Here is a 27982-nt window from a genome sequence, read left to right on the forward strand (position 1 = left end):
GGACTAATGATTTTGGTGACAGTAAACGGGCCGATAAATTTTGGAGCAAGTTTATTAGAAACGGAGCGGAGAGGAATGTTCTTGGTAGAAAGCCACACTTTTTGACCAGCGACGTATACGGAAGGCCTAGACCGGTGGTGATCGGCTTTGGCCTTGGTGCGCACTCCCACTTGGAGTAGAGTCTCGCGGGCTCTAGTCCAAGTGCGATGACACCTCTGGACAAAGGCGTGAGCGGAGGAGACCGCGACTTCGGACTCCAGACTAGGAAAGATTGGTGGCTGGTACCCTACACTACACTCAAACGGCGATAGGCCCGTAGATGACACCGGTAATGTATTGTGGGCGTACTCCACCATAGATAGTTGCTGGCTCCACGAGGAAGGATTCTTGGAGACCGGTAATAAAATCTAGCGAAATATGGGACCAGGGTCTCGAAGGGACCGGCAGCGGTTGAAGTAGCCCATCAGGAGGTCGATTGGAAGTCTTACCAGTGGCGCAAACTGAGCAAGCCAATACAAAATTGTGAACGTCATGAGCCATACGTGGCCACCAGAATCGCTGCTTAACCAGAAACTTGGTGCGACTAACTCCTGGATGACAAGCCACGCTGGAACAATGCCCCCACTGAATGACGTCAGACCTTAATCCCTCTGGCACAAATAAACGATTCGGTGGGCAACCGACCGGGGGCGTTACCCCTTCTAAGGCCATCTTGACCTTCGATTCAATCTCCCATACGAGTGTGGAGACAAATAGATTCTCGGGTAAAATGCACTCGGGAGTAGACAGGCGTTCGGAACGGTCAAAAATGCGCGATAAAGAATCGGGTTTGATGTTCTTGAAACCCGGGCGGTACGAGAGAACAAAATCAAAACATCCGAAAAAAAGTGCCCACCGAGCCTGCCTGGAGTTCAATCTTTTGGCAGTTTTAATATATTCCAGATTCTTGTGGTCGGTCCAGACGATAAAAGGTACCCCCGACCCTTCTAACCAGTGGCGCCATTCTTCCAACGCTTACTTGACTGCCAACAACTCTCTGTTACCAATGTCATAATTGCGTTCGGCAGGGGACAAACGGTGGGACAAAAACGCGCATGGGTGCATTCTGTCGTCTGTGAGAGAACGCTGCGAAATCACTGCACCTACCCCCACCTCTGACGCATCGACCTTCACCATGAACTGACGTGATGGATCAGGGGTAACTAGGATGGGAGCTGAAACAAAGCGGCTCTTGAGTTTGGCAAACGCAGCCTCAGCTGCGTCTGACCACCTGAACGTAGTCTTTGGGGAGGTCAAGGCGGTCAGAGGCGAAGCTAGTTGGCCGAAACTCCGAATAAAACATCTGTAGAAATTGGCGAACCCCAGAAACCGCTGTAGGGCCTTACGGGAATCTGGACTTGGCCATTCTACAACAGCCTTAACCTTCTCAGGATCCATGCGAATTCCCTCAGACGACACAATGTAACCTAGAAAAGGAACAGACTGTGCATGAAAATCGCATTTCTCCGCTTTGACAAAAAGCCCATTCTCTAGCAACCTCTGAAGCACTCGCCGAACGTGCTGCACGTGCTCCTGGAGAGATGATGAAAAAATCAATATGTCATCCAGGTAGACATATATGAACTGGTCGACCATATCTCGCAGCACGTCGTTGACGAGTGCTTGGAAGACTGCTGGGGAGTTGGACAAACCGAAAGGCATGACCAAGTATTCAAAGTGCCCCCTGGGGGTGTTAAAAGCAGTCTTCAACTCATCCCCCTTCCTGATGCGGACCAAATGATAAGCATTACGTAAGTCCAATTTAGTGAAGATAGATGCTCCCTGCAACCTCTCGAAGGCTGAAGACATCAACGGCAAAGGATAAGTATTCTTTACCGTGATGCTGTTCAGCCCTCGGTAGTCAATACAAGGTCGCAGAGATCCATCCTTCTTCCCCACGAAAAAGAACCCCGCCCCCGCTGGAGAAGAGGAAGGACGGATGAACCCCGTTGCTAGAGAATCAGAAATATATTTTTCCATAGCCTCCCTCTCTGGAACAGAAAGCGAATATAACTTGCCTTTAGGCGGAGTGGTACCTGGCAGTAAATCTATTGCACAGTCATAGGGACGGTGCGGAGGAAGAGACGCAGCCCGAGACTTACTGAACACCTCCTTCAGGTCCTGGTACTCCGCGGGCACTTTAGATAAATCCACTGCCTCCTCCTGAAACACAGAGACAGAAACAGACGAACAGGCAGACACAAGACAGGACTCATGACACTTAGTGCTCCATTCCAACACTGCTCGCTGTTGCCAGTCTATCTTGGGGTTGTGGTTGAGAAGCCAGGGGTGTCCTAGAACAATGGGTGCGAGGGGGGAGTCCAATATGTAAAATGAAAGGGTTTCAGTGTGGTTGCCTGACGTGACGAGCGTGACAGGTCCGGTGGTGAGTGAGATGTTGGGTAGGTCTTGACCGTTGAGGGCATGAACTTCAATCTTGCGGGTGAGTGGTAGGAGGGGAACTTGAAACTTGTGAGCAAAAGAATAGTCCATAAAGTTACCCTCGGCCCCAGAATCCACCAGTGCTTGACAGTCGTGCTCGTGGGCTGACCATCTTAGTCTTACTGGGAGGAGCGTAGATGTAGATGAGGTCTTCTCGGCGGAGATCCCACCCGACAGTAGCCTCATACTTACTGTCGGGCTTGCCCCTTTTACTGGGCAGTTGAAGGCGAAGTGTCCGGATGCCCCGCAGTATAGGCAGAGCCCTTGGGATCTCCGCCTCTCCTTCTCCTCCCGAGTAAGCCGAGCTTGCCCGACCTGCATGGGCTCGTGATCGTAGACGGGGCTGACCGCATCCCCGCCGCTGGACCGTTGATGCTCTGCTCCTTCCGTCAGTCGACTAGGCAGCTACCGTCGTTCGACCCGGGATAGACGTGCGTCTACTCGAAGAGCCAGTTCCATTAACCCATTGAGGGACGTGGGCAGGTCCAGGGCATAGATCTCCCTCTGGATGCGGTCAGCCAGCTCATGCAGGAACATGTCCCACTGCGCCTCTTCGTTCCATTGACACTCTACCGCCAGAGTCTTGAATTCAATAGAATAGTCAGAGACTGACCTCTCTCCTTGCTTGAGCTCCGCTAATATACGGGCCGCCTCTCTCCCGGTGCTGGCGCGGTCAAAAACTTGTCTCATCTCGGCGGAGAGTGTCTGGAACGAGGTGCAGCATGGGTCTTGATTCTCCCACACGCCGTTCCCCAAAGTGCTGCCTTCCCAGTCAAGAGCGTGAGCACAAACGCCACTTTGGCCGATTCACTGGAAAAAGTCCTAGGTTGCAGGGAGAAATGCATCGAGCAGCGGATTAAAAACACTCTGCAAAAGCTGGGCTCACCTGTGTAGAACTCTGGTGCGGGAAGGCGGGGCTCTGACTGGGAAGCGTTGTCTGGTGGTGTGGGAGGAACAGCCGGTGTGGGTGGCGCAGCGGGACTTCGCAGAAGTTGGAGTTGCTGGGTGAGCTCGGACACTTGTGTCACCAGCGCTTGAACTGCTCTCACTGTGTCGTTGAGATTCTCCTCCTGTTGATCCATTTGCTGTATGCTGGTATTGACAAATGTCTCAAGTGATGATGGGTTACTTGCTGGTTCCATGTCATGGTCAGATCGTTCTGTCATGTTTACAGAAGACGGAAGCAAGTATGCAAGTAAAAACTCTGTTTATTGAATATAAGCATAAATGTCCAGTGATGAAGCTGCAGACTGGTGACACAAGGACTAGATGGTCAGCGATGGTGTCCGTGAAGTGATGTGATGACGTGATGATCCGAGTGAAGACGATATCCAGGTGAACAGAGAACAGGAACGGGAACACGAACAGGAACGCGAACAGGAACGCCAACAGGAACAGGGTCACACACGGAAGACATCAAACAACGATCTGACAATGAAAGGAGAGTGCAGTGAGGCTTTAAAGGTGCGTGAATGAGCTGCAGCTGGAGTGATGAAAGGGATCAGCTGGAGCGCTGATCAGTTGGAATGAGCGGTCACGCCCACTCACACACACCCATACACGCATAACAACAGAAACACGAGACAAGAAGGAAACAATGAATTTATGAACCGTGACACATAAGAGACTTAAAAAACATAAAATAGTAATGTGCCCATTTGTTTTGACCGATACTGTACATACTATTATCCTATTGCTTCATCATTATCAAAACTGTTAAAATAATAAAGTCCTTTCACGTCGACACATTATAGCCTGTAGGTGGCGCTGGGCTTCATTGAACACCTATGATGGTTTGATCAAACTGTAAACAGTGTATCAATACAGACTAAACACATGTGACTTGAATACTATACTTGCCATTACTGCGACTTCTGGTGCTGGTTTTGTGCAGTGGTTTGTAGTCAATTAACATCCATTAGTTCAACGAGATTCAGATCGCTTCATTAATGTAAATTTGTCTGTAATTTTCAACCAGAGCCGATCCTGACCTCCCTGGGGCCCTAAGCAAAAAAAAATTAAGGGGCCCTCCTACCTGACTCACACTAAATAAACTAAGTAAAATTTACTTTTTTTTTTATTTCACATGCATATTTTTTAAGTTAATTTCACATATGGAATTAAGTGTTACTTAACTAAGTTAGGTGAAAGTATTTTAACTTGGCTAGTAAAAGGTTGGGTAGTATCAATTTAGTTGAAATTTCCTTTGCATTACATTTCACTCAAACAATATAATATTAAATTATACCACACATTTATGGTATGTGCTTTACTTGGGAAATCCATGTACTTTATACTATAGATGTTTTGCGAGACACCATATCTACATGTCAGATGTTAAGCATAATGTGAATGCAGAGACCTCAATACTTGTAGACAATACACAATGCCAATAAGATTTTTTATAGAAAATGAACTCCAAATGTCACAAAATGGCAAGTTACTAATCCTGACAACAAAAGCAATGATAAAACTGTATATACAGCTGGAAAACAGTGAAGAATTAACCTTGTTAATTAATCAAGGTTCAGTGCATGATTGGAACCCCAATATCAGAATTTGTATTTTATTACGTAGATATTTACGCTTTTGTTTACTTGCTGAGTAATAATATTATAAAGGTAATATAATAAAGGTATATGTGTAATATTAAGTATTCACACTTCAAATACAACAAATTGAATTCTTGAAATCACAAATGCATCCTGTGCTGTGAATGAATAAAACTAGCTAAAATTGCCACAGCATGTCACTGTGTTTTAAATGATAACAGCAATACTTAATACTTGAAGGTTATTATTTACTGAGGGATGTGCATCCATGCGCATTTGAACGCATGTTAACGTGCGACGCGGTTATCTTTTCCCAGCTGCAGTTTATAAACAAGCAAACTCAGTCTACCTGATTGCTGTTCCCACAATTCACTCGCATAGTGTTTTTTCCTCTTTCTTCGTGACCAGAAGGATAGTTCCGCTTCATTTTCTCATTTCTCAACGATGTTGTAAACTATGATTGACGCGCTTTGACACGAGGGGGAGGCGGGGCCTTGAGTAATTTGCGGGGCCCTACGCAGCTTGCGTAGTGTGCGTATAGGGCGGATCGGCTCTGTTTTCAACTGATTTATGAATGATCGGGAAATTACCGCTTTGCTCCACATTGTCCTATGAAATGTGAACTTGTTGTGCCACATGATGATGATTGGTCGGTGTGTTACATGACAAAGGCATCGATGGATTATGTAATATTTTAAAGGGGTCATATAATGGTACATGCACTTTTACAAGCTGATTGTACTGAAATGTGTGTTGGCAGTGCCTGTACACAACCATCATAAAATGATAAAAATCCATCCAGTGTTTTTTTTTAAATCATCTTATATGTTTCCCCCTCTCCTAAATCAAGCCGTTCGACCGTGTGATGTCACACGGTCGGACGCCCCTCCCACAATGGTGATTGACAGACTTGTTTCAACACAGACCCGCCCTCGCGCCCTCGTGAGCGAGCTGTCAATCATAGCCCGCGCCAACCGGCGCGTTCATTGCTGATAGCTGGAGCACTGTCTATGGGCAGAATGGCGTCTAAGCAATTGTGGTGTTCTTGGATGTAATAATGAACACAACACAACAGTCATTTTGATGTTCCTAAATCCGAACCGCTGAAGACGCAGTGGCTGAGTTTGTTTTCGAAGGGAATATTCCCCACAACGTCAATGCTTTCATGTTTGCGCTAATCATTTCACTGCATTACAAACGAGGGTCAGTAAAGCTGGTTTTACTAAGAAGCTGCTCCTGAAAAAAGGATCGGTACTACCAACTATTCGTGTTCCTGCTGCACCTCCAGAAGAAGTGAGTGAATGTAACGTTTTATTAACCTTTATATTAATCTTTATATTAATCTTTGCAAATCGCTTGCTGTACGCTTCACGATGAATGCGGCTGTTTACTCTCAGGATACATTACGGCATGTTTTCTATGTATGACGTTCTCAATATAATTCATAATCCCATGTTTATAATAAACAACGCGTTGTGGTTATTGTGTTACAAACAGTGTACGCACAGAACAGAAGGCGGGTGAGCAAAGCTCATTATCATTTAAAGACACATGCACTCAAACGGTTTTTGACCAGGTAAAATGAGTGTTTTCTTACAATACTAATGAGAATTTTTAATTAAAGTATATTACAAACTTTTAATTTAGACCCTAAAGAATCATATTAGCTTGTACAAAAATGACATTATATGACCCCTTTAAAATATGTGATATGTGGATTTTTAATTAAATCGACACACTACCTTTGGTTAATGAAAAAAAAAAAAGAAGTTTAAACATTTATTTTTTCCTGCCATCGACACATTTACTCATTGAAAGAACCATATCTGATTTGAGAGCATCGATTTAAAACGCATAGCTTTTGCTATGGTTACACCTGCCTTCCACACACACACACACACACACACACACACACACACACACACACACACACACACAGAGAGAGACTGTGTGCAGAGCTGGTTTTCAGAGGTGACCATCATTATACACACAGACACACACACACACACACACACACACACACACACACACACACACACACACACATAGAGAGACTGTGTGCAGAGCTGGTTTTCAGAGGTGACCATCATTACACACACACACACACACACACACACACACACACACACATAGAGAGACTGTGTGCAGAGCTGGTTTTCAGAGGTGACCATCATTACACACACACACACACACACATAGAGAGACTGTGTGCAGAGCTGGTTTTCAGAGGTGACCATCATTATATGCACACACACACACACACACACACACACACACACACACATACACAAACTTGTACTTTTTTGGTGTTATGTTGTTATTATCTTTTTTTTTTTTTTTTTATGTATTATTGCATTTGCTATTTATGGATCCGATGATTTTGTTAATGTAAACACGTCGAGTCCAACACAAATTTACACTTCGGGGACAAGGAAGTGCAATTAATTTAATTTCATCCTGGTTACAACACATGAATCAAGATAAGTGAACTTAACTGGGTCTTTTTTTATTATTATTTTGTCTTGTTTTGTCACAAAATGGGGAAAATGTTTTCACTGCATTTACATACATTTAGGGACTATGGTGATACAAAATCCAGGAAATAATTTGATTATAATGATAAATTCTGTCAAAAAGAATAGTAGGCTACTAAACTATGTATAAGAAAAAGATGTCTTACTTTCTTTATTGTTTAATAGATCACTTCGATCACCGATCGAGTGGCCAGCGGCTAGAGACGCACAAGCCAGTGTGTGCTTTTTTTACCCATACTGTATATATTTACCGATATCTAATCCAAACAACATCAAACTTGGCACTGCACTTACTCATGCCCGTAGCAAGACAACAGTCAAGTTTGAAATAACAACACACACACAAACACACAGACATGACATGAGTAATTATGAGAACTACTTAACTACCGAGAACAAAACTTAAGACTAGAGGAGATAGGGCTTTTTCTAGTGCCACTCCTAGACTCTGGAACAGCCTCCCTCCGGAAATCAGAGCTGCACCAACCATGTGCATTTTTAAAGTGAGGTTAAAGACATTTTTATTTGATCTGTCGTATGCAAATTGAATGTTGAAGCAACTGTCCTGTTGTTGTTGTCTTTGTATTGTATTGCGTCAGGATTTTTTTCTCCTCTGTACAGCACTTTGGTCGACGGAAGTCGTGTTTATTTGTGCTTTATAAATAAACTGATGATGATGATGATAATTATGCCTTACAATTCCGCACCTTAGCGTTTCAATTATGCGTTACAATTCCGCACCAACCAGTGGTTGGAATGAGGCAGCGCTGATCACAGCTTTTCGTCATGGGTTAAATCCTAATATTCGCCAGTTGATGGTGGTTTCCTCAAAAAAACCATTCGAGTTTCGCAAAGACAGTCAGCCTGTGATTCTCCGGTTCCCACTGTATGTCCTCCACCCTCGGTTCCATCAATCACTCCTCCAGCACCAGAGCCTATGGAGATCGGCTCCACCCACCTTCCAGCTTCAGTGCGTCAGCGACGAATTCTCCATAATCTCTGTCTCTATTGTGCATCTGATAAACATCTTCTCAGTACCGACTACTCTATTGTGCATCTGATAAACATCTTCTCAGTTCGACCTCCACGCCCAGCGGTGAGTACCATTCAAGTCTCACCCAAGATTGAAGCCTTAAACCGCACCACTGTACATCTTCTAACCTCACGTATTTGTGTCTCAGCGCAAGCCCTCATCGACTTCATCCTTCATCGAATTTCATTTCCACCCAGCTTCTCCAAAAATGTAACATCCGCAAACGCCGCAGCTCTCAAGACCTCCAGGTACAAACTATCCAGGGAAAACCGCTGGGTCGAGGTCGAATTCGTCACTATTCACCTACTCTGACGCTGCGTGTTGGTTGTCTGCATTCGCTGTCCACCGCTGAGCTCATCCTGGGACGCCCTTGGTTGGTCCAACATCAACCGACCCTCCACTGGAAATCTGGTGAAATCCTGCGCTGGGGTGAGACCTGTCATCTGTCTTGTCTATCTTCCATCAAGAAAATCTCCTCTTCCTCATCATCATCAACGTCAAATAAAAGGTCCAAAATTCCTGTCTGTTCCACCTTGGTTGAGAGCCCTGAAGTACATCATCAAGTGGAGATTCCAGTGGAGTGCCAGGCGTTCCAGGATGTGTTCAGCAAGAAGCTGGCAACCAAATTACCACCTCATCGGCCATGGGATTGCGCTATCGACTTGCTACCTGGAGCCACTCTACCTAAAGGCCGTGTTTATCCTCTGTCCATCCCGGAGCAGAAGGCCATGGAGGAGTATGTGGAGGAGGCATTGCAACAACAGTTCATCCGCACATCAACATCCCCTGCCGCTTCCAGTTTATTCTTTGTGGGTAAGAAGGACGGAGGCTTGAGGCCGTGCATCGATTACCGCCATCTCATCTCTCAAACTGTCAAATACAGCTATTCCCTTCCTCTGGTCCCAGCTGCCTTGGAACAGGTGCGTGGGGCTCGTATATTTTCCAAGTTAGACCTTCGGAGTGCATACAACTTGATCCGTATACGGCATTGAGATGAGTGGAAGACTGCGTTCGTCACCCTCTCTGGCCACTATGAATATCAGGTTATGCCCTTCGGGCTGTCTAACGCTCCAGCGGTCTTCCAGGTGTACATGAACGAAGTGTTCCGCGAGTACCTCAACCGCTTTGTGATTGTCTACATTGACGATATTCTCATCTACTCATCTTCACTTGCTGAACACCGTCGTCATGTCATCCAAGTACTAGAGAAACTGAGAGAACACAAGCTGTACCTGAAACTGGAGAAGTGTGAGTTCCATAACACCTCTGTTCAATTCCTGGGTTACATCATTGACCAGCACGGTATCCAGATGGACCAGAGGAAGGTGGAAACAATCCAAGACTGGCCATTACCCACATCTATCAAAGAACTCCAAAGATTCCTCGGTTTTGCCAATTTCTACAGAAGATTCATCAAGAACTACAGTCTCATCAGTGCTCTACTCACCTCTTCATTAAAAGGCCGGCCCAAGTCTCTGTCCTTGAACCCCAATGCCCTCCAGGCCTTCCATCGCCTCAAAGAAGCCTTCACGACTGCGCCAATCCTCGTTCATCCCAATCCAGATCTTCCATTTGTCGTTGAGGTTGATGCCTCTTCCACCGGGGTTGGAGCAGTGCTGTCACAGCGGCAGGGTGAGCCTCCCAGACTCCATCCATGTGCCTTCTTTTCCAAAAGCTAACCCCGGCGGAGCGAAACTATGACATCGGAAACCGGGAATTGTTGGCCATAAAATTGGCATTAGAAGAATGGAGGCATTGGCTGGAGGGAGCAAATCATCAGTTCGAAGTGATTACAGATCATCGTAACTTGGAATATCTTCGGGAGGCAAAAAGATTGAATCCTCGTCAGGCCCGCTGGGCACTCTTCTTCACTCGATTCGACTTAAGTGTTACTTACCGACCAGGAAGTAAGAATTGCAAGGCAGACGCACTTTCTCGACTCCATCATTCATCTTCTGAGGATCTCAGTGATGAACCCATCCTCCCTCCAGCCGTAATCCTTAGCCCCATTCTTTGGGACATCGACCAGCAAATTTCCCAGGAAAACACTCGCCAACCTGCTCCACCGGGAGGTCCAGAAGTGCGTACATTCGTGCCCCAACATCTTCGCACTCCCCTTCTGGACTCAGCTTACACTGTTCCGGGCTCTGGACATCCAGGTAGCAAGCGTACCCTCTCGCTTCTCAGTCAACGGTACTGGTGGCCGTCCATCTCCGAAGATGTTTCCAGGTTCGTCCGCGGCTGCTCAGTCTGAGCCATCACCAACACTCCCAGAAAGCTCCCTGAGGGTAAACTCGGACCACTACCTCTACTCAGACACCCTTGGTCTCACATCGGAGTAGATTTCATGACTGACCTTCCTAGATCAGGAGGATTTACCTCTGTTCTCGTCGTTGTGGATAGATTTTCCAAAAGTTGCAAACTGATACCCTTATCCGGTATTCCCACGGCGTTAGAAATGGCAGAAGCACTATTTCATCATGTATTCAGAAATTTCGGCATTCCTGAAGACATTGTCTCGGACAGGGGACCCCAATTTATCTCCCGGGTGTGGCATGCCTTCTTCAAGCTTCTCGGGGTCTCTGTCAGTCTATCATCAGGATACCATCCGCAGACCAACGGCCAGACTGAGCGGAAGATTGAGGAGATTGGACGTTACCTGAGAAGATACTGCCACCAGTACCAAGACAGCTGGAGCCGATACCTCCCCTGGGCGGAATACGCCCAGAATTCCCTCAGACAGAACACCACCGGGCTCACCCCCTTTCAGTGCATTCTCGGATACCAACCACCACTATTCCCTTGGTCGGGTAAGCCCTCGGAGGTTCCAGCTGTCGACTTCTGGTTCTATCAGAGCGAGGGAGTATGGGACTCAGCTCATGTGCATCTACAACAAGCAGTGCAGAGGCACAAGGATCAAGCGGACCGTCGGCGAGCCGATACCACTCAATATCAACCTGGTCAGAAGGTGTGGTTATCATTTGCCTCTGCCTGCCTTGCCCTAAGCTGAGTCCTCGATACATTGGACCATTCACCATTCAGAGGCAGTTGAACGAAGCAACCTACAGGCTTAACCTTCCACCTCAGTACAGGATCTCTCCTTCCTTCCATGTCTCTCTCCTCAAACCCTTCAATGACCCGGTCTCTCCTATTCCCACAGATTCCACCTCGGATGACGTACCTCCTCCTCCCGTTCCTGTGGAAGAAGAGCCCATCTATAGAGTCCGATCCATCATGGACTCCCGGCGGCGAGGTCCCCGTCTGGAGTACCTGGTGGACTGGGAGGATTACGGACCAGAGGAGCATTCCTGGGTACTTCGTGATGACATCCTAGACCCCGCTCTACTCTCCCAGTTCCATACCGACCATCCTGACCGTCCAGCTCCCAGGGGTCGTGTTCGACCTCGCCGCCGGCAACATCCCTCTTCTTCCCAGACGTCAAGAGCCACCTCGGGAGGGGGGGGGTACTGTCAGGATTCTATCACCATCTCTTCCCACTCATTCCCTCACTCCGCCTACTCAGTCATTCACCCGTTCATTATCACCGGATTACTAATCACCGTCACCTGGATCTCATCTTCACTCACCCATATATACCTGCATTCATCATTCAGTCATTGTCTGATCTCGTCAGATCATGACACACAGACTCTCTACATTACCTACCTGCATACTCACCGTCGATCCCGATCTTCTTCAGCTTGTCTTCATTCCATCATCAGTGAAACTCATCATCTGCATCTGCAAGAAAGAGAGAGACTTGGTTATCATTCAGTTAAGCTTCATCTGATTATCTACTTCCTGTTTACTCACCTTTCACGCTGTGGCCGATCCATTCTGCTATTAAAATATCAAACTTACCATCTTGTCTACTTTGTTTGTGCAAACCTGACACGTTTAGCATTGTTCTGATTATGAAGCTGATTATGATGCTCGTCATTATTCATGATTATCATAATCATCTAAAGCAATTACACACTTTAATAAAAACATAGAGGTCCACTTATCTCAGTATATTATTATTATTATTATTGATCAGTGGATCTGCAGTTTTTGAGGGAATCAAATTCTTGCAACAGATTCTGTAAAAATAATATTAACTATCAGAAGCTTAATTCAACATTACAATAACTAATAATGTTGTTTCAGCTTTGAGTAAGTGTTCATTATCTCAACAAAAGCACTCGTGATTACAGTGTTTTATTAATTACAGTGTATAATTCCAGAATTTTTTTATGGAGATATTTTTGATTATAGATTTAGTTTTGAATGAATGGTGAATGATTGTGTGAAGATTGTCTGTCCAGATTAAATTATGAATTAGTGAAGTGAGTTTACTTCTGTACTTATTGATTATCATGACATTAATGCTCAATCAGATTAGACATTTGTATGATTTATTAATTGTTGTTTTTCTTCTACAGTGTTGATTAGATTAACTGTGGAGTTAAGCGAACGGATCAAGGCTATATTCGATGTTCTGGCTGATATAAGCTTTGATATTCTTCCTACACTGCAGTTCATCCTCCTGTTCTTCAGCTTCGGGTCGAGAGCAGGTCAGTTTAAATTGATCAACTACACACACACACACTCTTCCTCCGTGTTGAACACACTGTGACGAGCGCCCCGAGCCCACATCAGCGTTGCCCTGGGAAGTTACGAGGAACACCTGCTTGCCGCTCATCACGGGCTGAGCGGCCACACCTGCAGCTCGGCAGCTCGGCTGTATTTAAGGTGCATCTTCAGAAGGGAGAGGCGCACCCCGGGAGAAGACGAAAGACTAATCCACTTGTTCTCTCTCTCTCTCTCCCCAGAAAGCAGCGAGTAATCAAACGGCACCACCCAAAGCACTGCAACGATTCACACGCACCTGGATTTGATCGAGACCACCTTCGCACGTCAACCCCGTCAGTTCATCCCCGTTCTCACGACTGTTGTAAATAAAAGTCACCCTCCGGGGACTTCACCTGAGATTTTGTGTAGCGTGTTCTTTCCACCCCGCCACACTGGTGGAGAATGCGGGCAGCTGAAGTGGACGGAACACCCTTCAACAATCTTTCAGCGACTCACCTCTATTGTTTTCTCGCTCTCTCCTAGGCGGCCGCTCCCTTCCCCGGCGACATGGACGAAGTCCTCCTGCGCCTAACAGAGATCAGCATCCGCCAGCAGCAGCAGCAGATGACCGAACAGAAACTGGATGAGCTGTGTGCGGCCGTCGCACGACGCGTTCCACTACCGGACCCCTGAATAAAGGTGATCCAGCTTTTGCCGAAGTTGACAGCCGATGATGATGTGGAAGCCTTTCTCCAAATGTTTGAGAATACGGCGACCCAGGAGGCCTGGGAGAGTGACGACTGGGCGCGATTGGTCGCGCCCCTCCTCACCGGCGAAGCCCAGCGAGCTTACTTCATGCTGTCATCCGAGGTTTCAAACGACTACGGAGACTTGAAAAAAGAAATCCTAGCCCGGCTGGGCCTCTCACCAGTCTGCGCCGCACAGTACTTCCATGACTGGGAGTATAAGCCCCGCCTCCCAGCCCGGGCCCAGGCCGCCGAATTATCTCGCCTCGCTCAGCATTGGCTGTTGGAAGGAAGTCCCACAGCTGCCCACGTGACGGAGCGTGTCGTCATCGACCGGTTCCTCCGCGCCCTCCCGAGGTTCCATTGTCAAGCCGTCGGGATGCGTAACCCCACCACGGTCACTGAGCTCGTCGAGGCCGTAGAACTGGCGGATGCTGCCCAACACCGAGATGCTGGGGAGCGAGCACCGCCATTTCCCCGAAGGGTGGTTCAGGAGCGACGCATGCCAGAAGGCACCCCACGGTCTGTAGGCAGGCCGGCGGCTCCTTCCCAAAGGGACGAGTCAATGCCCACCGCAGACCCCACACCGCCTGCACGGACCTGGCTAGCAGGCTGTATCGTACATCAGGATTTGCCAAAGGGGGCTCCAAAAGTGGAAGTAGAAGTCGACGGTCGCCCGTTCCCAGCCCTTCTGGATTCCGGCAGTGCGGTCAGCTTGGTCCAGTCTCGTAACCTCACGCCCCGCGGAAGAACCAATGGTGAGAGATGGTGAGTCCCCACCCACTCATTCTAACCTCTACCACGACCTTTTCCAACAGGTGACTGGAGGCGGGTCCTTCGCCAGGGAACAACGGGAAGATGACCGCCTAAAGCACTGCTGGACTCAAGTGTGCGTGGTAGAAGGAAAGGAAACTCAACCAGGGCCCCATCCTCTCCCGCATTTCATCGTCCAAAACGGCCTGCTCTACTGTGTTGCGCAGCGAAGGGGGGAGGAGAAGACTTTGTTGGTGGTGCCCCGGACGAAGGCGGAGACGGTCTTGGAGCTGGCACACTCAAATCCCTTGGTGCCAACAACACCATCCATCGGGTCTCTAACCGATTCCACTGGCCAGGGTTTGAGGCCGAGGTTAAGCGGTTCTGCCAGGCCTGCCCCACTTGCCAGAGAACATCTCCACGGGCCCCTCCCCCCAGCCCGCTGATTCCGTTGCCCATTATTGAGGTGCCCTTTGAGCGCATCGGGATGGATCTCGTGGGGCCGTTGCCTAAGACTGCCCGAGGTCATGAACACATCCTCGTCATTGTGGATTACGCCACCCGGTATCCGGAAGCAGTGCCTCTTCGAAAGGCCACCGCAAAGACCATCGCCAGGGAACTCTTTCTTCTCTGTAGTCGGGTGGGCATCCCCGCCGAGATCCTGACGGACCAGGGGACCCCCTTCATGTCCCGGCTAATGGCTGATCTGTGCACCCTCCTTAAGGTGGCTTACAACCGAGCCGCCCAGCCGCGAGAGTTCCAGCCAGGAGACCGGGTCATGGTCCTTGTCCCCAATTCCGCCTGCAAGTTCCTGGCCAGCTGGCAGGGTCCGTATACCGTCGCCGAGAAGGTTGGGCCTGTTACGTACCGTGTCCGCCAGCCGGGCCGGCGAAGAACAGAACAGCTCTACCACATCAACCTCCTAAAGAAGTGGGTGGGGACAAGGGACCAGCTCGCTGCCCTCGCCACCGTCGACCCGCCGGTAGTGGACAAGGACACACAGCTGTCGGCGGCTCAGAAGTCGGAGCTGCAGCACCTGGTCTCTCAGTTCCCCAATGTGTTCTCCTCAAACCCCGGGTGGACCCAGATCCTCCAACACGAGATCCGCACACCACCCGGAGTCGTCGTCAGGCAACAGCCCTACCGAATCCCAGAGGCTCGTCGGAAGGCTATTGAGGAGGAAATTCAACACATGCTGAAGTTAGGGGTGATTGAACCATCCAACAGCCCTTGGTCCAGCCCTATCGTCATGGTACCAAAACCAGATGGCACCCTCCGCTTCTGCAACGACTTCCGTCACCTGAACTAAGTGTCTGAGTTCGACGGGTACCCCATGCCTCGAGTGGATGAGCTCCTCGATCATCTGGGAAGGGCCCGGTATATATCCACCCTAGATCTGACTAAAGGGTACTGGCAGGTGCCCCCTCTCCGAAGCAGCCAAGCCTAAAACAGCTTTCACTACCCCCAGTGGACACTGGCAATACCGGAACCTTCCCTTCAGCCTGCACGGGGCACCGGCCACCTTCCAGCGGATTATGGACATCTTGCTGCGGCCCCACCAGTCCTATGCCGCAGCGTACCTGGATGATACCGCCCCAACACACACACTCTTCCTCCATGTTGGACACACACACACACACACACACACACACACTGGGGGCAGTGGCAAGTCTCAGGGTGATTCACTCTTGATATGAAGAAGTCACTGCCAGACATTCCAACACTGTAACACACACACACACTCATTTATTGTTGTATACATAGGCTTATACTCTTTATTCCGGACATGCCGTAAAGCATCAGCCGCTCGACACACATGAACAGAAGCGAAATCATGTTTCAGCAGAATAGCCAGAGTTGTGCGTCACGTTATCAAACCCGAAGAAACACACATTCTGTCTGATCGAGCCTTCAAATGCTAATAATAATAATAACTGAAGTCTTTCACTTTAACTTATTATACACTTAGATTGATTCATATATATATATATATATATATATATATATATATATATATATATTTATATATACTCGTATGTTAATATGTCTGTTAGTGAATCTCAATCTCTGTATTAATATATTCTCTTCTGTTTCCAGGATTCTTCATCGTTGCAGTGTTACCAGTGTTTACAACAGTGAGCAGATTCAACTGGGACATTACATGTGGTCAGCGAATGGGCTGTAAGTGTTTGATGAATTATGATCTGATCCCTTATATAAACACAAATAACATCATAATCTGACCAATATATAATTCATAAACGCTTGTGTCACTATGAATGTCTGATCTTTACAGATTTTGAGGGTTTAATGAGAATAATCTGTGTTCAGTCGTTTTGAACATTTATGAAATGTTTTATATATAATGTTTAATGTATGGTCTTGATGTTTTACTCAGTGAGTGTCACACACAGATATACAGTTTTTACACTAATATTAAACATGTTTTTCAGGTTCACCTTCGGTCAGGAGACCAGTGTGGTTAATGCTCATGTTATTGGTCAATGCTGGAATGATCTATTTCTACATCACAGCTCTGGAGAATGAGAAGGGTATGATTATATTAAATTACATATCTGAGACATCTCTGCTATATCTCAGCTTTATGCTGAAGTGTGCTAAAGTTAAAGGAACACTCCACCGTTTTTTAAAATAGGGCTTATTCACCTTCTTTCCTACATTTAGATAGGTTGGCAAGTGCATTTTTGTCTCAATGCATGCATTGTTTTAGTTTGACAGGGTCGGCGCTAGCTTAGCTTAGCACAATGAATGGAATCCTTTGTTGCCAGCTAGCATGGCCTGAGTAAAAGTGAAAAAAACACACAAAAAACACCTAATTACTTCTTGTGGCCTGCGTATTCACAACAATTACAAATAGCAATGCAGATTAACACTAGGTGATTTCCTAGGCTGATATTGACTTGGGACTATATTAGGGGGAGCACAGGCGAAGCACAGCTACTTAGGCGAAGTACTGCTACTTGGGCGCAGAGATATCACGCAACACATGAAATCCCACGACTTCCGTCAACTTACCGGCGTGAATAGTAGCTGGCTATTTTTCCTACAGTACATGAATGGCAATGAACATGACTAATTTTGTGAGAGACGAAGAGGTTGACTTCTCAGACAGTCAAGAGCCAGAGCCAGAACCATACCTGAGTTTTCAGAAGATGAGCTGCGTGCTTTGGAAATAGAATGACAGGAGGAGGAGGCTGCGATCGCTCAACAGCCTGAGGACGTGAGGATGAGAGCCAACACGAACTGGTGGTGTGAATGTGGGGGAATATGCCAATCTATCCCGACTGAAATAGTGTCTATGCTGTGGAGAGTGGGACAAGTTACTGTCATCGATGACCAGGCTCAACACGTCAGATCAAGATGAGCGTGCCCGCAATTGTGTCCTAGCTAGCGAGGATTTCACGGTGTTGATCCATCCTGCAGTAACTTATACTCTATTTTTTTTTCCCGGTGTGATAAAGTGAACTGGAAAAGAAGCCCCACGCCAAATAGACCAAATGGACAGCGGTCCACAGAGTAAGTGATTATTTTAAACATGACGCATGTATAGATCGACCCATATTATACCTGTATTCACATTCACATATTATACCACATATTCACATTTCATGTGTTGTGTGATATCTCTGCACCCAAGTAGCAGTGCTTCGCCTAAGTAGCTGTGCTTCGCCTGTGCTTCCCCCTAATATAGTCAATATCTGCCTAGGAAATCGCCTAGTGTTAATCTGCATCGCTATTTGTTCTCGTTGTGAATACGCAGGCCACAAGAAGTAATTAGGTGGGTTTTAAAAAAATTTTTTTATCACTTTTACTCACGACATGCTAGCTGGCAACAAAGGATTCCATTCATTGTGCTAAGCTAAGCTAGCGCCGACCCTGTCAAACTAAAACAACGCATGCACTGAGACAAAAATGCATTTGCCCACCTATCTAAATGTAGGAAAGAAGGTGAATAAGCCCTATTTCAAAAAACGGTGGAGTGTTCCTTTAAATGTGTGTGTGTGTGTGTGTGTGTGTGTGTGTGTGTGTGTGTGTGTGTGTGTGTGTGTGTGTGTGTGTGTGTGTGTGTGTGTGTGTGTGTGTGTGTGTGTTGAACACTGTCAGTGATGATCTCGTGTGTGTTGATGTTCAGATCGTGTCGGATGGGTCTGTGTGATCGTGTTTCTTCAGTCATTCTGGGCTTTGATAAACTTCACAGCCTCATTTACAGATCATGGTACAGTATTAATATTAATCATCATCTCTGATCATCTTCATCCATCAGCTCTGGTTTATTCTCCTCACTCTCTTCTGTTCTTCTCTTCTGGAGAGATTGAGTCTGTGAAAACTATCCTCGTTTTAACACTAAAACACTGTAACTGTAACTTACTATAAACTTACTATATACAGTGAGAAACTGTTTATTTTCTTTTACATTCTGTACATTAGGGCTTTATGTCGCATCTAATGTTGTTGATGTTCACTGCATTATTTCAGTGTAGTGTGTGTGTGTGTGTGTGTTTGTGTCTATGATGATGTTTAGTGTGTGTGTGTGTGTGTGTGTGTGAATGACACAGTACAGCTTCTATATTAGTACTAATCTCATCATGAACTTTGACCTTTCTCACCATCACCTGTGCTTTTATGGTATTTTAGTACTTCACAAGGGCGTAGGTTTGGCCTCAGCTTTGGTGGGGACATCCCCCTCCCCCTCCCCCTGGAATTCTTTTGTTGTAAGATACCAGTGCTTTAATGGCGATTTCAGACTGTTGGCAATACAGAATATCACAATACAGAAGTGAATCTACTTCGTCTCATTATATTGTCTCCTGACCCCAATACACCATCCTGTATACTGTCCCTAAAGAGCTAGTATAACTGTATAATCTCAAAAATGCACTCTCAAAAAATAAAAATCTGAGACTGTGTAATGCTGAACAACCAAACGTTTTATTAACATAAATTATTATGAAAAAATGTCTCAGATCCACTGTTTATGTTGACTGCAAGATTCTAAGTTAAGGTCAGCTAATTAACATTCAGTGACTTGCTAACGTAGCATTCTATCATGATAGCGTGACTTCTATGAGTCTATCAGTGCTGCACAGCCTAATCAATACTCTTAACCTTAGTTGAAAGATTGCTGCTGCTAGGTTTAACTGTAACAACATGGTAACACATACTATCACCAATCAATACTATTTTCCACAGTAGAATCTGCATTTGAAAGCCTGGTCAGTCACTACTACTGCTAGTTTATTTGTGTGGCTAGTTATTTTGCCTACTTACACTCTGCTTTATGAAAAAGCTTCGTATGTCCCCTTTCTTCTTCTTGGGTGGCATAGCTGATCTATCTACAAAGTACAAAAAGTGGCAAAAAACGGAATATTAAAATGTTTTACTCTGGCCTTTGTATGTGGCAGAGAGACAGCCCTGGTAACTTACCGTCGTCGGCGTTGTCGACGCGCGCGCGCGCGCGCACACACACACACACACACACACACACACACCACCCGCTCGCTGCCAGTGCAAGCACAAAAGTAGTCCCGGCCCGCGCGTGTAGCCTGTCAGATACACCGCCGCCAATCAAATTACGGCGTTTCTTGTACTGTCGTTGTTTTGGCCGTTGGAATCGATCCAAATAGCAGCGCAAAGATCCAAATAGCAGTTCAAAGGAGCTTGCTAAATATTGGTGGGGACAAATTTGTCATCTCAAAATATTGATTGGGACTAGTACCTAGCGTCCCCCCCTAAACCTACGCCCATGGTACTTCATAACATTACACCAGCTTGAAATACAGCTTTTTACTGTAAGTTTAAGTTAAATCTATAAATCCTGAAACGCTGCAGACATATATTTACGGTAAACTTCTGTCAACCTCAGATGTTTTACAATTATTCAGTGTTTACCATCTCAGCACAGCTTTAATTCTGTCACTGTAATAATGATCTTCATGAAATCCTGTTCCTCGTGTGTGTTTATGATCTCCTGCTCATATTTAAGTTTGCTTGATCAAACTTACTTCACTTACTGATCTACTATTTGTGCTCTTCGGTCATTTCTGAATATCACAGCTTCATCGGAATGTTACGAAACTCTGTGACTTTTATGGCATTAGGTATGTGACCACACAAAATAATTTAGGTCATTATTTGAGCAGGCTAAGTGGTCGTAAAACAATTAGTCACACTTGTGCTCTTTGGTCAAAAATGATCGACCATAGGAAATGAATGGGAAATTGAAAAAAACACAAAAATTCACTAGAAATCGGCCACAATGCAGAAAAAAAAGTGCTCAGCAATGAAGGGGTGACACTCTAAAACATCAATAGTGAAAAACATAACATAATTAATAATTATCATGAACATATATATATATACACTCACCTAAAGGATTATTAGGAACACCATACTAATACTGTGTTTGACCCCCTTTCGCCTTCAGGACTGCCTTAATTCTACGTGGCATTGATTCAACGAGGTGCTGAAAGCATTCTTTAGAAATGTTGGCCCATATTGATATGATAGCATCTTGCAGTTGATGGAGATTTGTGGGATGCACATCCAGGGCACGAAGCTCCCGTTCCACCACATCCCAAAGATGCTCTATTGGGTTGAGATCTGGTGACTGTGGGGGCCATTTTAGTACAGTGAACTCATTGTCATGTTCAAGAAACCAATTTGAAATGATTCGAGCTTTGTGACATGGTGCATTATCCTGCTGGAAGTAGCCATCAGAGGATGGGTACATGGTGGTCATAAAGGGATGGACATGGTCAGAAACAATGCTCAGGTAGGCCGTGGCATTTAAACGATGCCCAATTGGCCACCTTAGTGCCTAAAGTGTGCCAAGAAAACATCCCCCACACCATTACACCACCACCACCAGCCTGCACAGTGGTAACAAGGCATGATGGATCCATGTTCTCATTCTGTTTACGCCAAATTCTGACTCTACCATCTGAATGTCTCAACTGAAATCGAGACTCATCAGCCCAGGCAACATTTTTCCAGTCTTCAGCTGTCCAATTTTGGTGAGCTCGTGCAAATTGTAGCCTCTTTTTCCTATTTGTAGTGGAGATGAGTGGTACCCGGTGGGGTCTTCTGCTGTTGTAGCCCATCCGCCTCAAGGTTGTGCGTGTTGTGGCTTCACAAATGCTTTGCTGCATACCTCGGTTGTAACGAGTGGTTATTTCAGTCAAAGTTGCTCTTCTATCAGCTTGAATCAGTCGGCCCATTCTCCTCTGACCTCTAGCATCAACAAGGCATTTTCGCCCACAGGACTGCCGCATACTGGATGTTTTTCCCTTTTCACACCATTCTTTGTAAACCCTAGAAATGGTTGTGCATGAAAATCCCAGTAACTAAGCAGATTGTGAAATACTCAGACCAGCCCGTCTGGCACCAACAACCATGCCACGCTCAAAATTGCTTAAATCACCTTTCTTTCCCATTCTGACATTCAGTTTGGAGTTCAGGAGATTGTCTTGACCAGGACCACACCCCTAAATGCATTGAAGTAACTGCCATGTGATTGGTTGATTAGATAATTGCATTAATGAGAAATTGAACAGGTGTTCCTAATAATCCTTTAGGTGAGTGTATATATATATATATATATATATATATATATATATTTATTTATTTATTTATTTATTTAAATTATTAAAATAATAATTAATATAATGTTTAATAAATAAATAAATAAATAAATAATATAAATAATAATAAGCTGTGATAAAGCATTACTGTTTATTTTTGTAATTTTTGAATGAATCTTAATGTTACCTGTAACAAAATGCTTTCTCTGTATTCAGGTTTGACTGTAGTAATAATGCAAAAACGTGTACACTTCACATCAAATTTATTTTTTTAAAAATGTATAAACCTTGGCAAAATTTTTTTTTTTTTTTTTTTTTTTTTTTGAGAATTTCTAAAATACATTCAAATCCTCATCTTAAAAGTAAGTAATTTGGTCCAAAAACAACTAGAGAATTCACAAGCCTCTCCATAGAGAGCTATACAGGCATCTAGTGGTAAACCCATGTAATAACATGTTAAATTAAATTTTCTATCAACAGATGGTGCTAACCTGACTTTAAAAAAAAAATTATTTAAAAGGTCCAGTCTCTATATTAATCTGAAATACTGCAATAATTGAAGAAATATTTGTAAAAAATCAAAAAAAAAAAAGTGTATTATTTTCAATGCCAAAAAATAACCATACGTATCACTGCATGGTATGGAAATCTGACTGTTCAATCAAAATCAAAACTAGCACGACTGGTGCATACAGCTCAAAAAATTATAGGGTGGGAGGAAAAACGAACCACACAAGAGCTGTATGAGGCATCTATCCTAAGGCAAGCGAAAAAAAAATGTCTCTAATGACACACATGTTTTACATATGTATTTTAATTTGTTACCATCGGGGAGACGATTTAGGGTCTTGATGTGCAAGTCTAATCGTTAAAACTCTTTTGTTCCAACTGCGGTTAAAATTTTAAATAGAGATTTTCTCTTTAAAATTGATGTAGGATGCTGCTAGTTTTTAAATAATTCATTGAAATGTTGTTATTCTCCTATTATTGCATGTTATTGTATGTACTGTGTTGTGTGTGATCGAAGTTGTGTACTGGCCGTGTCATGTTGTCCAAGACAAATTTCCCAGGAATGGGACAATAAAGTATAAAGTAAAATAATAAGTACCATCAAATCCTCTCAAAATACAAAAGAAAAAATATTATTGAACAAAATCAATAATAAATTGCATTGGTTTTATTTTTAGGAGTCCGGTCACTTTCTGACCGGGAAGATAACGTGTGACTCCCAAACGAAGAGCACCTGAGGGTTTTAAACTTCTTCTTGTTCTGAGCCTGAGTTTAGACAGCATCTCCTCCTAGAGCTTTAAAGCTACAAACACCAAAGTCTCTCAGACCTTCAGCTGTTCTGACTCGCTATTATCTTTTATAACTGATCCGACTTACAGTTTTCATTAAAATCATAAAAGTCCCTTACGCTTTCATTGAGGGGGTCAAAACTTTAAAGCATGAACTCCAATAGAGTATTTAAGCTTCATCCACTATGTATCTGTCATGTTAGCTACATGGTAATTAATGTTAAAGAATGCTAGCAACATGTTTAAACATTAGCAAAAAGCTAATTTGTCTTAACAGCATCTTAAATCATGCTAGCAACATGGTAATTCATGCTAATTCATACTAGCAACATGATCAAACATGATAGCATCATCCTAATTCATGCTAACAGAATGCCAAATCATGTTAGCTTCATGGTAATTCATGTTAAATCATGCTAACAAAATTGTAAGTCATGTTAACAACATGTTAACAAAATGTTAATTTATGTTAACATATTAAATCATGCTAGCAACATGGTAACTCATGTTAAATCATGCTAGGAACATGATAAAACATGTTAGCACAATTATAATTCATGCTAACAGCATGCTAAATCATGATAGCTACATGGTAATCAATGCAAAATCATGCTAGCAACATGGTAATTCACATTAACAACATGTTAAAACATGTTAACAATGTGGCAAATCATGCTAGTAACGTGGTAAATAATGCTAAACCCATTCAATTAAAACTTTAAGCTTGTCAAAGTTATTTAAAACTTTCTGACAATGCTTTTTCAAGCCAATTTTAAAATTTGTTTATGAACTTTGCTCATCTAGTTCACTATAATATTTCCTCAATCAAGAACAAATGTGTGTGAAACATGAGGGTGTGTTTGTGTATGCATATTGTGTGTTACTGTCATGTTTTTTTCAACTTCTATCAATGAATGATGGAAATCTTTATTCTACAAAATATTTTTGAATAGTTTATTATTTCTTATTAAAATGTCGTTCTTCAGTGGTTCTTTTTTTGCGGTGGTTGAGGTGTTATAAAGCCCTGTATAATTCTTTAAAGGTTCTCTAACTCCCCATAGTTTAGTTGTGGAAAGGATAAAAAAAGACATTGAAATACAGTGTATTTCTGTCACGACACACACACAAATAGATCCAAGTGCATTTAATCGGGTTTAATAGGGTAATCCGTAATTGTAAGTCATCCAGGCAAAGGGTCAAAAATCCATACAAAGGCAAGTGACAACAAGGATTCCATGACAATGAATGAAACAGACAGGGTATAAACAAGCAGATACAAACAATGTGAGTGGAAATAGTGTGCTGTGTGCAAATGACCAGTAATGAGTACAGGCAAAGGCTTATGGGAAATGCAGTGCCTAATGTGATGGTGACGGTATGGGGAAGAGACCGTGGTTCTCAACCTTTTTCACCAAAGGTGATGGCAAAGTGATGATATGAAACTGTATTATTATTATTTTCTCTAATGGTGATGATATGAAACTGTATTATTATTATTTTCTCTAATGGTGAAGATATGAAACTGTATTATTTTCTCTAATGGTGAAGATCTGAAACTATATTATTATTTTCTCTAATGGTGAAGATCTGAAACTGTATTATTATTTTCTCTAATGGTGAAGATCTGAAACTATATTATTATTTTCTCTAATGGTGAAGATATGAAACTGTATTATTTTCTCTAATGGTGAAGATCTGAAACTGTATTATTATTTTCTCTAATGGTGAAGATCTGAAACTGTATTATTATTTTCTCTAATGGTGAAGATCTGAAACTATATTATTATTTTCTCTAATGGTGAAGATATGAAACTGTATTATTTTCTCTAATGGTGAAGATATGAAACTGTATTATTATTTTCTCTAATGGTGAAGATCTGAAACTGTATTATTATTTTCTCTAATGGTGAAGATCTGAAACTATATTATTATTTTCTCTAATGGTGAAGATATGAAACTGTATTATTATTTTCTCTAATGGTGAAGATATGAAACTATATTATTATTTTCTCTAATGGTGAAGATATGAAACTATATTATTATTTTCTCTAATGGTGAAGATCTGAAACTGTATTATTATTTTCTCTAATGGTGAAGATCTGAAACTATATTATTATTTTCTCTAATGGTGAAGATATGAAACTGTATTATTTTCTCTAATGGTGAAGATATGAAACTGTATTATTTTCTCTAATGGTGAAGATATGAAACTGTATTATTATTTTCTCTAATGGTGAAGATATGAAACTGTATTATTATCTCTAATGGTGATGATCTGAAACTATATTATTATTTTCTCTAATGGTGAAGATATGAAACTGTATTATTATTTTCTCTAATGGTGAAGATATGAAACTGTATTTTTATTTTCTCTAATGGTGAAGATCTGAAACTGTATTTTTATTTTCTCTAATGGTGAAGATCTGAAACTATTATTATTTTCTCTAATGGTGAATATATGAAACTGTATTATTTTCTCTAATGGTGAAGATATGAAACTGTATTATTTTCTCTAATGGTGAAGATCTGAAACTATATTATTATTTTCTCTAATGGTGAAGATCTGAAACTGTATTATTTTCTCTAATGGTGAAGATCTGAAACTGTATTATTTTCTCTAATGGTGAAGATCTGAAACTATATTATTATTTTCTCTAATGGTGAAGATCTGAAACTATATTATTATTTTCTCTAATGGTGAAGATATGAAACTGTATTATTTTCTCTAATGGTGAAGATCTGAAACTGTATTATTTTCTCTAATGGTGAAGATCTGAAACTGTATTATTATTTTCTCTAATGGTGAAGATATGAAACTGTATTATTATTTTCTCTAATGGTGAAGATATGAAACTGTATTATTATTTTCTCTAATGGTGAAGATATGAAAACTGTATTATTATTTTCTCTAATGGTGAGATTCTGAAACTGTATTATTATTTCTCTAATGGTGAAGATCTGAAACTGTATTATTATTTTCTCTAATGGTGAAGATCTGAAACTGTATTATTTTCTCTAATGGTGAAGATCTGAAACTGTATTATTATTTTCTCTAATGGTGAAGATCTGAAACTGTTTATTATTTTCTCTAATGGTGAAGATATGAAACTGTATTATTTTCTCTAATGGTGAAGATCTGAAACTAGTATTATTATTTTCTCTAATGGTGAAGATCTGAAACTGTATTATTTTCTCTAATGGTGAAGATATGAAACTGTATTATATTTCTCTAATGGTGAAGATCTGAAACTATTATTATTTTCTCTAATGGTGAAGATCTGAAACTGTATTATTTTTCTCTAATGGTGAAGATCTGAAACTGTATTATTTTCTCTAATGGTGAAGATCTGAAACTGTATTATTTTCTCTAATGGTGAAGATATGAAACTGTATTATTTTCTCTAATGGTGAAGATCTGAAACTGATTATTATTTTTCTCTAATGGTGAAGATCTGAAACTATAGTAATTATTGTTCTCTAATGGTGAAGATATGAAACTGTATTATTTTCTCTAATGGTGAAGATATGAAACTGTATTATTTTCTCTAATGGTGAAGATCTGAAACTGTATTATTATTTCTCTAATGGTGAAGATATGAAACTGTATTATTATTTCTCTAATGGTGAAGATCTGAAACTGTATTATTATTTCTCTAATGGTGAAGATCTGATACTGATTATTATTTTTCTCTAATGGTGAAGATCTGAAACTATATTATTATTTTCTCTAATGGTGAAGATCTGAAACTGTATTATTTTCTCTAATGGTGAAGATATGAAACTGTATTATTTTCTCTAATGGTGAAGATCTGAAACTATATTATTATTTTCTCTAATGGTGAAGATCTGAAACTATATTATTATTTTCTCTAATGGTGAAGATCTGAAACTGTATTATTTTCTCTAATGGTGAAGATCTGAAACTATATTATTATTTTCTCTAATGGTGATGATCTGAAACTATATTATTATTTTCTCTAATGGTGAAGATCTGAATACTATTATTATTTTCTCTAATGGTGAAGATATGAAACTAATTTATTTTCTCTATAGGTGAAGATATGAAACTATATTATTATTTTCTCTAATGGTGAAGATATGAATACTATATTATTATTTTCTCTAATGGTGAAGATATGAAACTGTATTATTTTCTCTAATGGTGATGATCTGAAACTATATTATTATTTTCTCTAATGGTGAAGATATGAAACTGTATTATTTTCTCTAATGGTGAAGATATGAAACTATATTATATTTCTCTAATGGTGAAGATATTAAACTATATTATTATTTCTCTAATGGTGAAGATCTGAAACCTATATTATTATTTTCTCTAATGGTGAAGATCTGAAACTATATATTATTTTCTCTAATGGTGAAGATATGAAACTGTATTATTTTCTCTAATGGTGAAGATCTGAAACTAT

General features: G+C 42.5%; 2 protein-coding genes across 9 annotated transcripts in view; one reads left to right on the forward strand and one right to left on the reverse strand.

The window, feature by feature from the left end:
• Positions 1-1340, reverse strand: part of LOC309499294 (serine/threonine-protein kinase Nek1-like) — a 128794-nt gene extending 127454 nt beyond the window's left edge. The window contains exon 1 of the mRNA XM_082170491.1: positions 1331-1340. The gene's annotated coding sequence lies outside the window, so the exon portion shown is untranslated. The remainder of the gene's footprint in view (positions 1-1330) is intronic.
• Positions 1-27982, forward strand: part of LOC309498270 (uncharacterized protein) — a 174192-nt gene that overhangs the window by 66545 nt on the left and 79665 nt on the right. The window contains exons 12-15 of one of the 8 annotated variants that reach the window (XM_082168866.1): positions 13025-13156; positions 16751-16834; positions 17107-17205; positions 18807-18890. The exons of 5 other annotated variants lie outside the window; for them this stretch is intronic. In XM_082168866.1, coding sequence (XP_082024992.1) covers positions 13025-13156; positions 16751-16834; positions 17107-17205; positions 18807-18890 — 399 coding nt within the window. The remainder of the gene's footprint in view (positions 1-13024; positions 13157-16750; positions 16835-17106; positions 17206-18806; positions 18891-27982) is intronic. 2 more of the 8 variants (XM_082168868.1, XM_082168867.1) reach the window with 2 other exon arrangements.

The sequence above is a fragment of the Leuciscus leuciscus genome, assembly GCF_965113295.1.
Source record: "Leuciscus leuciscus genome assembly, chromosome: 1".
In the NCBI taxonomy this organism is placed as follows: domain Eukaryota; kingdom Metazoa; phylum Chordata; class Actinopteri; order Cypriniformes; family Leuciscidae; genus Leuciscus; species Leuciscus leuciscus.